The sequence below is a fragment of the Rhinatrema bivittatum genome, chromosome 2 (genome assembly GCF_901001135.1).
Source record: "Rhinatrema bivittatum chromosome 2, aRhiBiv1.1, whole genome shotgun sequence".
In the NCBI taxonomy this organism is placed as follows: domain Eukaryota; kingdom Metazoa; phylum Chordata; class Amphibia; order Gymnophiona; family Rhinatrematidae; genus Rhinatrema; species Rhinatrema bivittatum.
In genome coordinates, this window is record NC_042616.1 from 511,301,892 (window position 1) to 511,314,363 (window position 12,472).

At 42.1% G+C, this 12,472-nt stretch overlaps 1 protein-coding gene across 6 annotated transcripts in view; it reads right to left on the reverse strand.

Moving 5' to 3' along the window:
- Window positions 1–3,232: 3,232 nt before the first annotated feature.
- Window positions 3,233–12,472, reverse strand: part of NUP153 (nucleoporin 153) — a 159,566-nt gene continuing 150,326 nt past the window's right edge. For all 6 annotated transcript variants that reach the window (XM_029590715.1, XM_029590718.1, XM_029590717.1 and 3 more), the window contains one exon: window positions 3,233–7,117. In XM_029590715.1, the coding sequence (XP_029446575.1) occupies window positions 7,033–7,117 (85 nt within the window). In that variant the 3' untranslated portion in view covers window positions 3,233–7,032. The remainder of the gene's footprint in view (window positions 7,118–12,472) is intronic.

The following is a 12,472-nucleotide window of genomic DNA, read 5'->3' on the forward strand; positions in this document are numbered from 1 at the left end:
CCCAATTTTCCAGTCTTACAAGGTCTTCCTGCAATTTACCACAATCTGCTTGTGATTTAACTACTCTGAACAATTTTGTGTCATCTGCAAATTTGATTATCTCACTCGTCGTATTTCTTTCCAGATCATTTATAAATATATTGAAAAGGGTCCCAATATAGATCCCTGAGGCACTCCACTGTCCACTCCCTTCCACTGAGAAAATTGTCCATTTAATCCTACTCTCTGTTTCCTGTCTTTTAGCCAGTTTGCAATCCACGAAAGGACATCGCCACCTATCCCATGATTTTTTACTTTTCCTAGAAGCCTCTCATGAGGAACTTTGTCAAACGCCTTCTGAAAATCCAAGTATACTACATCTACCGGTTCACCTTTATCCACATGTTTATTAACTCCTTCAAAAAAGTGAAGCAGATTTGTGAGGCAAGACTTGCCTTGGGTAAAGCCATGCTGACTTTGTTCCATTAAACCATGTCTTTCTATATGTTCTGTGATTTTGATGTTTAGAACACTTTCCACTATTTTTCCTGGCACTGAAGTCAGGCTAACCGGTCTGTAGTTTCCTGGATCTCCCCTGGAGCCCTTTTTAAATATTGGGGTTACATTTGCTATCCTCCAGTCTTCAGGTACAATGGATGATTTTAATGATAGGTTACAAATTTTTACTAATAGGTCTGAAATATCATTTTTTAGTTCCTTCAGAACTCTGGGTTGTATACCATCCGGTCCAGGTGATTTACTACTCTTCAGTTTGTCAATCAGGCCTACCACATCTTCTAGGTTCACCGTGATTTGATTCAGTCCATCTGAATCATTACCCATGAAAACCTTCTCCATTACGGGTACCTCCCCAACATCCTCTTCAGTAAACACCAAAGCAATCATTTAATCTAGATGGCAAACCGATCTCTACTCATCCACTAATATGTAGTTTCATGGAAGTTCTATGCATGTGTTGGCCTGAGTTAGATGTGTTTGAGGCTTTTGATGGGTAAAGTGTTTAGATGCCTTGGATGTTTTTGACAGTTTTTGGAGACGTGTCAAGGAATCCAGTGCAGGTTGACAATATTGCATTGGTTGCATAGGGGGATCAGGTGATATAGGATCCTAAGCACTGTGTGACCAAAGACTAGATGCGTTGGTGTGCATCGAGGCCTCATACTTCAGTGGCATTGCAGCTCCCTGCATCGAGTACATTGGTGGATCGTGCTTCGAGCACTTCGATGCACTGTGTGGAAGATGTGTGATGCATCATGTGTCAAGAACACAATGTTGCTTGCGCCGTCAATGCTGATGGCTGTTGATGGTGCCAGTGCTGAAGCACCTCAGAGTGTTTGTACTTCTTCGATGCAGGCTGCAATGGCTCCAGTGATTGATGCTGCTTGGTCTTCAATGCAGGGTAGCTGGTGAAACTGAACCCCGCAATTTTGGCCTGAGCAGACAGGGAAGTTTTAGAGAAACTCCTGCTCAACTTATTTCCCAGCAAGGCAGTTGAGGTTGCACTGTAGAGACAAGGGCCTACTGCAACTCCAAAGAGATTTATGCTGTTCCTCAATGCAAAGCGCACTTGAATGCAATGAGCCCAGGGATATCTATCCACAAGCATATCATTTCTTCTGATTGTGTTCTGAGCTGAGATATTGGTAACAGTTAATTCCCAGTGAGGGACAATCTTCCCACAGAGAAAACTTTTAAAACCACTCACTGTTGACTTTTGGTCAGACATGATGGAAGGTCACGTTTGGTTTTATTTTGGTAGCACTGAAAAGTACTGTTGTGGGACTACAGAGGCAGTGAGGCAACTTAAGATGAGATTGAAAAAAAAATGTTGAATTTGAAGGTTTTAAGGATATTTAGAGAAAAAGTATTAGGAGAGCCTGAGTTCACATCTGTACTGACAAAAAATGACTGAGGAGACTCGAGACAATTCCTGCACACGTTCAGAATCTATGATCTATTTAGAATCCATTATGACAGATTATGAAGAAACCCTAATTAAGAATTCTGATTATGACTGAGGAGACTCATTGCTCAAAACTCTACAGCTTGGAAAGATGAGCTTGTTTGGGGTACTGCCGGATGTTACCGCCATGTAATGGCTAATTCTGCCTGCTTATCGATGGAAAAAGGTGCTTTACTCCATCCAGACTATCTGGAAATAGCATAAAAAGCATCCTAAAGGAGCACAATTTTAATTACTGTGGTCGAGTCACAGAAACATGGTTAATCAGGCTAAAAAATCCTGCCAAATTAACCTCTAAATAATGACTTGCACTGTAAAAAGAATTGCAAATAAGGCCTCCATTGCTTGGGAATGTCAACTTCTAAAAAAAAAAAAAAAAAAAAAAAAAAAAAGCCCCATTATAAGTACAACTTGGGAGCAGTTTTCAACTTTCCAGATCCTTCTCCTTGCCACAATGTTTCATGCTGTTGCTGAAATAAAAATTCCCTTAATAATCACTGTAAAACAAAGCTGTAGAGATAAGTCAAAAGGAAGAGCATACGACCTAGAGAGGTGGTGTAGGGAGTGAAGTTGGGGAGGGGACTGAAAGCGCGTGCATATAAAAATGACATGAGAAGAAACCTCTGGAGACAGAAGAACTTTGTTGAGGGTATGAAGCAATGGCACAGGAGGGTGAGGCAGCGAGCTATGTGTCACACAAAGGCAAAGCAAACATGGGTTTGTGCCACATTGTGAAGAGCAGCAGTAAACTTTGCATGGACAACTTTCTTTGCTGCCACTGCTGTACACCAGTAGTGGAGAAAGCTAAAAGTATTATTTCTCACCCCCCCCCCACCCCCCCAATTGATCAGTATTTTACTAATTCAGGACACTGCTGCCCTCACATTACACTATGTGAGCTAAGCTCACATATCCATTTTGAAAATAAACATTGTCTTCTTCATGGCAACCCTTCAAATATTTAATCAATTACTTGCTTAACCCATTGAACTAGAGATCTACCAATCTACAAGGTTTTATATTAAATCATTTGCTATCAAGACAGCCTTAAAACTCTCTCTCATATCTGTGGAAATGTCATTACACATAATACTCAATTTTGTTGTAATGATCCACTTCCAAGGAATCATCAATATTAAACTCTATTCACCCAATCCCATTGGTTCAAGGAATAGGTCTCAGCAAAAGTACTTTTAATTTCCACAACAGCTGAAAAAAAAAATAAATCCCTAGGACAAATGATTGACAAAACAAAGCAGGCAAAGTGAATGAAAGAAATTACATTAACTTTATTTACGTTTTGTTCCGAAGCAAGAAGCCTCTGAAAATGTGTCCATGAGGAGGCCAAGCAATGTACTTCGCTCCAGCCTTGCTTCCCGGTAGCCTGATATTTGTTCAAAGAACCATATAAACCAGGATTTTATTATAAGAAACAGAGAGGAAATGCACAAGTATCGCTGCCTCCCAAAAAAAAAAATCAGAAGTATCCACATCTAGCTCATATTAAAGTAGAATGCACAAGTGCAACAGTCTTGACCATCTTTCAAAACTATCTCTAATTACTAGAAAGGGTCTAGAACCTAAACACTACAGGCATACTTTTAACTGCTTATGCAGTCGGTATTTAGCTGCACAATGGCATTTTGTTAACCAGACGTACAGCCCAATACCGACTGGGTAAGTAATTGTAAACTGGATCCATTGAGTCCAGTTCCGTTCAAACATTTCCTACAGGCGTTTATATCTTTATGCACACAATATCTGCAAAGAAAGGTTGAACTGGCCCTTTCTAAACATAAATGTACACATTGCCAAAATTTTGTAACTGCCCGGCTCTGAATGCACTTATTAAAAATTTAAAGTACATATTTACACTTTCAGACAATGTTAAAAAAGTACATTAAAGAGGTATACCATTTTTATATGAAATCCAGTAACTAGCGGTACATTCAAAGTAAGTCCTTATTGGCCTGTGAAACATGTGACTTGGCTTCACAGTGAAAAAAAAAAAACCCAAACAAAAACATCTCAATTCTCATTGTAAGACTTTGTGAAAGTACTTCAGGTGTGCTTCTTGCAACATAATTAGGAATAAGTAAACTGATTACACTGCCTTAAATGTTCCATCGGCATTTAGAAGCAGTAAAAACAAAACAAAACAAAAAAACCCAGATGAAGCTCCACATCCATTGTGTTACAGTCTGGCTCTTGGCTTAATAATCTGAAATGATATTTCAAAGAGCTCCTAGATTTTTTTTTGTACTCTGGAAGCAAGCAATGTGGGAGAAGAGAGGCAGAGTTGCTTCTCTGGTAGCTTACATTGCTCATATATGATCACGCCAAATTAACACATTAATAAAATGAGATTTTTTTTGAACTTTTTAATGGCAAACCAGCACATTATCTTTGGCAGGGATGTGCATCTTTACAGGCTTTGTGTGGTTACTGGATATTGCTATGCACAAGGTAGGCACTAGGAAAGGGAGAGGATATGGAACAAAGGTGGCAGAACTAAATTTTGTACAGGTAAAAATCTGTAAAGGCCTTTGTTCAATAAAGCTCAGCAACGTGCTCTGTATAACAGGGCTGCAACTAACCGTTTCTGCTCTCTTCACAGTTTGAAGCAAATCTATACCATATTAGTCTCCAACTCCACTCCCCAGCCCAGGGTCACAGTACAGCATATTTTCAGCTCCCATACATAGATGTTTTACCTCACTAATGTGGCATTGGGGAAAGTCCTAAACATTAACTGCATTCTAAAGCCATTTCCATCTCAGATGTATAATATAAAATTGCTATCAGTGGATTTTGGATTTAATTACTCACTTTCCCCAGACCCATGCTCAAGGCAAGTTATGATTCAGGTACAGTAGATATAGGTCCCTGCTCCAAAGGGCTTACAATCTAAGTTAGTGGCAAAGGAGGACAAAGTTACTTGCCCAACATCACGAGGAGCATTAGTGGGAGAAGAATTTGAACCTCTGCTTCCCTGGTTCTCAATCCACAGCTCTAGGCCACTCTTTCACTCCCCCCCCCCCCCCCTTGCTGCATCACATTAAGAAGTTCCACGCTGCACTAGCTGAGCTACAGTCAAAACACTGGAGGAGGAGATGTGTACTTTTTTTTTCCTGATTATTTCCCATTACTAGCCAATGTGAAACAGTATGCAGTCCAAGGCCAGCCAGAATACACACTGGCTTCCCAATGCCCACCCCCTCCTCTCAGGCTGACAGTGCTGCACAAGGTAGTATTCAATGCCCCAAGGGAAAGGGGAGGGGAGAGAGAAAGGCACTGGTTTGAGAACCACCCCCAGACTACAACAGATCATCACTGGACTGCCTCTGGAAACAGCAAGGTCCTGCTCACAAGGTCAAAGGAGTGCAACACTGCCTGGCCTAGCTGGGAGAAGGAGAACGATATTGGGAAGCTGTGCACAGGCTGCATATTAGGGCCATACAATGGCCTTATCTCCTTTCTTCCCCTGCCCTTGAGGCTGCCACCAACGAAGGAATGGATTTGCAGAGAGATGAAACCCCCCCCCCCCCCCCCAAAACCGAAAATAATGGTGTTGAAGTTATGTGGAATAGTCCAAAAAAGGGGAAATTTTCCTCATTCAAATTCTAGCGCAAACATGCACCCTAGGAAAGCTGGTCAGGAAGGTCAGAAATGTTCACACAGCAGACACAATTAAACCTTGGTACTTCACCTGCTAAAATAAAACCAGCTGAACTGTAAAAAAAAAAAACTACCACAAACAGTGCCTTTAACTAGTCCTCCATGCCTGCATCAAGAGTTCAAAACTCAAACCACCTGTATTTTATCGTTTTTATTGATGGCATTTATCCCATGGTTTTTAACATGTTAATTATACTGTAATAAACATGGCTTTTAATATTAAACTTTTCCTTATTATCCAAAGTCACCAAGGTCCATTTCTGTAAATATAAAAATATATACTTAATACTTTGTACAATACTGGTTTTGGTCCAAGCAAAAATGGATCAGAAAAGCCAATAAACTCATACTTTAAAGAATTCCCAATTTTCTTTAAAGACTAATTTTTGAATGGATTTAGGCAACTTTGAATAATGGGATTTACATAATAAAATCTGAGACAATACTAAACAAGGAAGAATCGCTCTAACACGCACAGAAAAAAAAAAAGTAAATGTATACTTCACAGATTTATGTTATGCCAAAAAAAAAAAAAGGGGGTGGGGGACACAGGAGAATGAAACGCTATTTACACAAGAAACGAAATAAAATAAATGGAAGGGGCGGGGGGGGGGGGGTGAAAGTGGTGACAGCGAGCAGGGAATGCACGTGGTAGTATAAATTAAATGCAGATGAACAGATCTAACAAAGTCCATGGCAGGGATAAACCCCCGATTTTCAGTCTTCCTCAAACAGAAGGAAATCGGCGCACAAAACATTCCCCACTCAAACATGACACACATACCACCTGCACAAACTCTGCTTAAGAAACGAAGGGGGGAAAAAAAACCAAAAAAAAAACCCACATCAGCCGCTGCCACCACCATTCTGCATCTTTCGCTGATAGGACCCGCCGTGAGGTGGGCAGGAAACTAGTGGCGCAAAGAGGTATTACAGAAAGCCGGGTCACCGTGCAGGCTGTGCTCGCTTTGCTGTAGCCAGATCATGCTCCCACCCTCTCCCGCTCACCCCCCCCCCTCCCCCACTCTCACCCCAAGTCAATTAAAGGAGGAGAATCTGCTGGAGTCTAAAACAAATGGTGCTTTTACGAACCCTCCTGTCACCAGCTGTAGGTAATTACAAAAAGAGGAAAAAATGTTTTATATATATATGTGTGTGTGTATATATATATATATATATATATATATATATATAACAAAAAACAAAAGGAATCAGCAGGGTAGGTTTGTTTTTTTTTTGTCTTTTTTTTTTTCATCTTTTTGAATGTCCTTAGGCATGTATTTGATGTAGGCTAAACACGGCATGAGGTACAATCCAGTATGTGAACTATGCAGGGCACCAGCTGTTGTAGAAAGAAGTCATTTGTTTTCTTTTGAGGGCAGGGTTTGTTTTCACTTCCTTCGTCTGATGGCGGTCTTTATCTTCCGGTTAGAAACTGAAGTTCCAGAAGCAGAAAACATGTTCTTCCCGTTGCTTCTGCAATCAGCCAGAGTGGGGAATTAAAACAAACAAACAAACAAACAAACAAACAAAAAAAAAAAAAAAAAAGGAAAGAAAAGAAAAAAAGAAGACACAAAATGTCAATACAATTATACCACCACATCCTATTACATCCCTATGCGGTGCTTCCTGCACTAAATCCAATAAACTCTTCTACAAGCTCTGCACATTGACTACCTGGCCCCCAGCTATTAAACATGCGCCGATTTTCACTATGTGGTTAACATCCAAAATGTAATAACTGAGGCAAAGTGAAAACGTGCATTAAACCACAGACACAAAAAAAACCAAACCAACCCCAAAACTTAATTGTGACCCATGACAGCAGAGGAAGATCATGATATGAGCCAAAACAAATGGAGCACTCACTTGTTACTGCTTAGGAAATATTTCTTCACAAAAAGGGTGGTGATGTATGAAATGGCCTTTCAGGGGAAGTGGAGGAGACAAATACAGTAAGAGAATTCAAGTAAATCCTGGGATAAGCAGAGAAACCGCAGGTGCAAAGAAGAGAAGGGAGAACCAGAGAATACCTGGGGGGTCTATGGGACTGCCAAAGAAAGAAAATTGGGCAGACTAGATGCTCCTTTACCTGCTGTCATTCTGTGTTTCTAGGAAGGCATCAAAATAGCAAGACGTTGATGCTTTACTATCTTCCCTCCCCAAAAAGAAGTCACCTTGTGGCGGTGGCTTTCAAGTGTGCCTCTTCCTTTAGAGGTTGCATGGTTTGTTAAAAAGCAAAGCAGGATCCACTTTAAACATTGCCCCTAGTTAAATTATTTTCTTGCTCATATTTTTATCTGTTTGCAAAACAACTTGGCAACCACTAACAAACATTTCACTTGGCCTCTTTAAAGGATAAAGAGAAGTCTTTCAATGTGGAAGGATTGCTTTAAAAGACATGCCACGTTAATGCTGTCACAGTTACATTGTTCCTTTACTGCACGTTGGCAAATCCAGTGACAAGAACAATTTTGGAAAATGAATGACAAAAAAGCAAGGTTGCTTACCATAAACAGTGTTTCCGTACATAGGATGAATTAACCATCCTGCATGGGTGACACTAGATGGAGATGTCTCTCAAAGCTTCAGGCTTTTGCCCTACTGGGCATACATGGTAGTTCCTGCATGAATGAGCCTTCCAGAAGTCTCCTCAGTTCATATCCAAGTAAAAGATATTCAGGGCATATCGGGATGCTGTACAGGGAGCAAGGGTGGGGAATGCATGGCTAATTCATCTTGCTATCTACGGAAAACACCATCTATGGTAAGCAAACTTGCTTTTTCCATTGATAAGCAGGTTGAATTAGTCATGCTGCATGGGGATACCCTAGTTGAGGGTTGTGGAAAACACTTTGGCCATGCAGCCAGTAACATACTCTTATTCGCCTTATTATAAAATTTATTTTTTTATTTTTTTACAGCCTGGACTCTTCTATGGACAGCATCCACCTGGATGAAATGGTGTAACACTGCTTTTCCCACTGCGCCATCTCATTTTGCTAGTTTGCCTAAGAGGTAGTATGATGTGAATGTGTGGACGGAGAACCATGTGGCCACTTGGCAGATGTCCTCTAAAGGTACCACTTTGCAAATGTACTAGCAAAGCTGTCATCACTCTGAGTTGGTGCGCCTTTACAGGGATGCGAGAGAGTAAGGGATTTTGCTGCATAACAATGTTGTATGAAGATGTAATCCAATTAGATAGAGTTCTCTTTGCAACTGGTATTCCTAATCTGTTTGGGTGATATGAGACGAAAAGCTGAGAAGATTGCATTTGTCTGTGTGATGGTTGTTTATAATAGGCCAAGGCTCTTTTGCAGTCTAGCAAATGTAACTGCCTCTCTTGCTCATGTGGTTTCGGAAATAAGGTGGGAAGCAAAATAGAATGATTTAGGTAAAATACAGAGACCACCTTCAGTAAGAATTTTGGATGGGTTCACAAGACCACTTTGTCATGGAAGATTTATAGGTAAGGTGGGAAGTGCACCAGCGCCTGCAGTTCGCTTACTCTCCTTGTTGACGTGATTGCCACTAAGACGATGACTTTCCATGTTAGGAACTTGAGTTCGGAATTATACAAGGTTTCTAAGGGTGGTTCCATCAATCCCTGTAGGACTATGTTCAAATCCCAAGGAACTGGAAGCTTTTGTAAAGAGGGTCATAAGAACTTGCCATGCTGGGTCAGACCAAGGGTCCATCAAGCCCAGCATCCTGTTTCCAACAGAGGCCAAACCAGGCCACAAGAACCTGGCAAGAAACCAAACACCAAGAAGATCCCATGCTACTGATGCAATTAATAGCAGTGGCTATTCCCTAAGTAAACGTGATTAATAGCAGTTAATGGACTTCTCCTCCAAGAACTTATCCAAACCTTTTTTGAACCCAGCTACACTTGTCCACATTAAATTTCATCTGGCATTTGGATGCCCGATCTTCCAGTCTTGCAAGGTCCTCCTGTAATGTATCACAATCCGCTCGTGATTTAACTATTCTGAATAATTTTGTATCATCCGCAAATTTGATAACCTCACTTGTTGTATTCCTTTCCAGATTTTATTTATATATATATATATATATATAAAGCACCGGTCCAAGATTCCTGAGGCACTCCACTGTTTACCCTTTTCCACTGAGAAAATTGACCATTTAATCCTACTCTCTGTTTCCTGTCTTTTAACCAGTTTGTAATCCACGAAAGGACATTGCCTCCTATCCCATGACTTTTTAGTTTTCTTAGAAGCCTCTCTTTAGGGACTTTGTCAAACGCCTTCTGAAAATCCAAATACACTACCTCTACCGGTTCACCTTTATCCACATGTTTATTAACCCCTTCAAAAAAATGAAGCAGATTTGTTAGGCAAGACTTCCCTTGGGTAAATCCATGTTGACTATGTTCCATTAAACCATGTCTTTCTATATGCTCTATGATTTTGATCTTTAGAATAGTAGAAGTCCTTTCAAGAACCGTGCAATGAGAGGATAATGTAATATGTAATTTCCCTCCTCCAGGGCGTGATAAGCGGCTGAAGTGCTCAGGAGCACACAAATGGAAGAGGCTGCAAAACCTCTGCTGGATGGACATAATCTAGCAGTAGACGATGTTCACATGTGAATGGGTCTAGGGAGCGTTCTTCACACCATCTGGTCTATCGGTTACATTCAAAGGTATAATTACGTCACGTGGATGGTTTCCTTGCCGAGATTATGGTGTCTTCGACGTTGGAAGATAGATGGAAGAGTGCTAGGGTCGAGCATTCAACCTCCATGCAGTGAGATTGAGAGAAGGCTGCAAGGGATGGAGTAGTTCCCCCCCCTCCTGAGTGAGCAGGGAGGGATTTCTTCCCAGACTTTGCGAGAAGCCTGCTGAAAGCTGAAAGAAACATGCATACCATGGTTGCCTGGGCCATGCTGGGGATATTAAGACCATCTTGGCTCGGTCTTGTATATATGTTTGCACAGTTCTTGTGATCAGTGGGACTGAAGGGAAGGCATATAGAAGTCCCTGGGACCAAGAAATTAGGAACACATCTGGTGCTTCCCTGTAACAGCTCGGATAGAGAGCAGAAGCAGGCCACCTTTCTGCTCTATTCGGTTGCAAATAGGTCTATTCATGGCCGACCCAGTGGTGGAAGAGATGGTCTGCTATAATCTGAAAAAGAGCTCATTCAAGTAGTTGGAAAACTCTGCTGAGTCTGTCTGCTTCTGTGTTTGTGATTCTCGGAAGGCAGATTGCTTGCAGAGTTGCATGGTTGACCTTTGCCCAGTTCCAGATGGCTAGAGTTTCCTTGCAGAGGGTTCAAGATCCTGTGCCCCCTTGTTTGCTGAGATAATACATTGCGACTCGATTGTCAGCGTGAATCATTATGTGCTGACCATGGAACATACACTGGAAAATCTTGAGGGAGTGATGCACTGCTCTTAACTCTAGCAGATTTGTCAACCTGACTCTTGGGAGTGACCATAAATCCTGTGTTTTGAATTAGAAGATGTACACCCCAGCCTTCAGTGGAGGCGTCTGTGGAGATTCCAATATTCCTGGGCATAGCCAACATTTGGTATCCATTTTCATAAAGTCGGTTATGACCTCTCGTGAAGACAGAAGCTGGAAGAACCGATTCCACTGCATTCTTAGACCCCATTGCAATTGCCTCATGTGCAGACAAGTCAAGGGAATTACATGGATTGCCGCTGCCAGGTGGCCTAGTTCGGTAAGAATGAGAAGTGTGGGTGCCGTTGACTGCAATAGGACATGCCTGGCCAGGTTCTGAAGTTTTTGGGCTCAGTCGTTTGGGAGCAAGGCCATGGATAGAAATGAGTGTATTCGGGCTCCTATGAACTGTATTGGTCTGGGTTGGATGGAGGTTCGACTTTTTGTAATTTACTGCAAAACCTGGAAGGAAGAAGAGGACCCTGGATTCCTGCCGGAGCCTTGATCAGTGCAGGGTTTACTCTTTTTGGGATTCTTGGTGGCGGGACTGCTGCCAATAGTATAACCAATGGGGATGGAGTTCCCATGGGTGGGGCAGTTTCTTGCCATTCCTCATGTAGAGTCTCTGGAGATGTGGAAGTGAAAAAGCTCTCAGAGGAGCCTGATGTGGGAAGAGATGGGGCTGGAGATGTGTTCATGTCTACATCTTGTGGAAAAAGACGAATACTCCTCTCATGGTGTCACTTTCCTTGTCTTTTTGTGGTGAGGTGTCGGAACATGGGGCACGGCTGAAGTTTGTGCTGTGTGCATTGTGTCCTGTGCTGTGTGAATCTCCATGTACTCCGGCTGAGTCATGGATTCAGGATGCATTGGTTGCGGGGATTTTGGGTACCTGATGCGTCATTCTGAACATGCGGTGCACTGCTCCCAACACATGGTGCGTCGCCTTCAGCACATGTTGAGCCATCTATGGCACCTGCACAGCTTTTGATGCCGAGGGTGTTGCTTTTGAAGAAGGAGGCGCCGCCTTTGATGTTTGAGCCATATGAATCAGGTGCATCACTCTTACTGAGTAGTATGTTGTCTTTTGCCATGAGTGCGATTTTTCCAACGCAGGGAGTGCGCCCCCGTGGAGACTGGCCAGCACTCCTGAGCTTGGGTGCAACGCAGCTGTCCCAGAGAGGACCAGACTGAGCGAGGAGGTTCTCCTATCTCTCCTGATAAAGAAGATGGGGAGGCTGAGGATTGTCCGGAGACTGGAGTCTTCTGCTTGGAGCTGTGCAATTTTCTTCACCCATTGCCTTTATGTTCTGGGGGGACATTCTTCCACAGTTGTGACAATTTGCCTGTTGTGATCTGTGTCCAGGCTTAAATAGCAATAGTTGAGGTCATCTGTGATG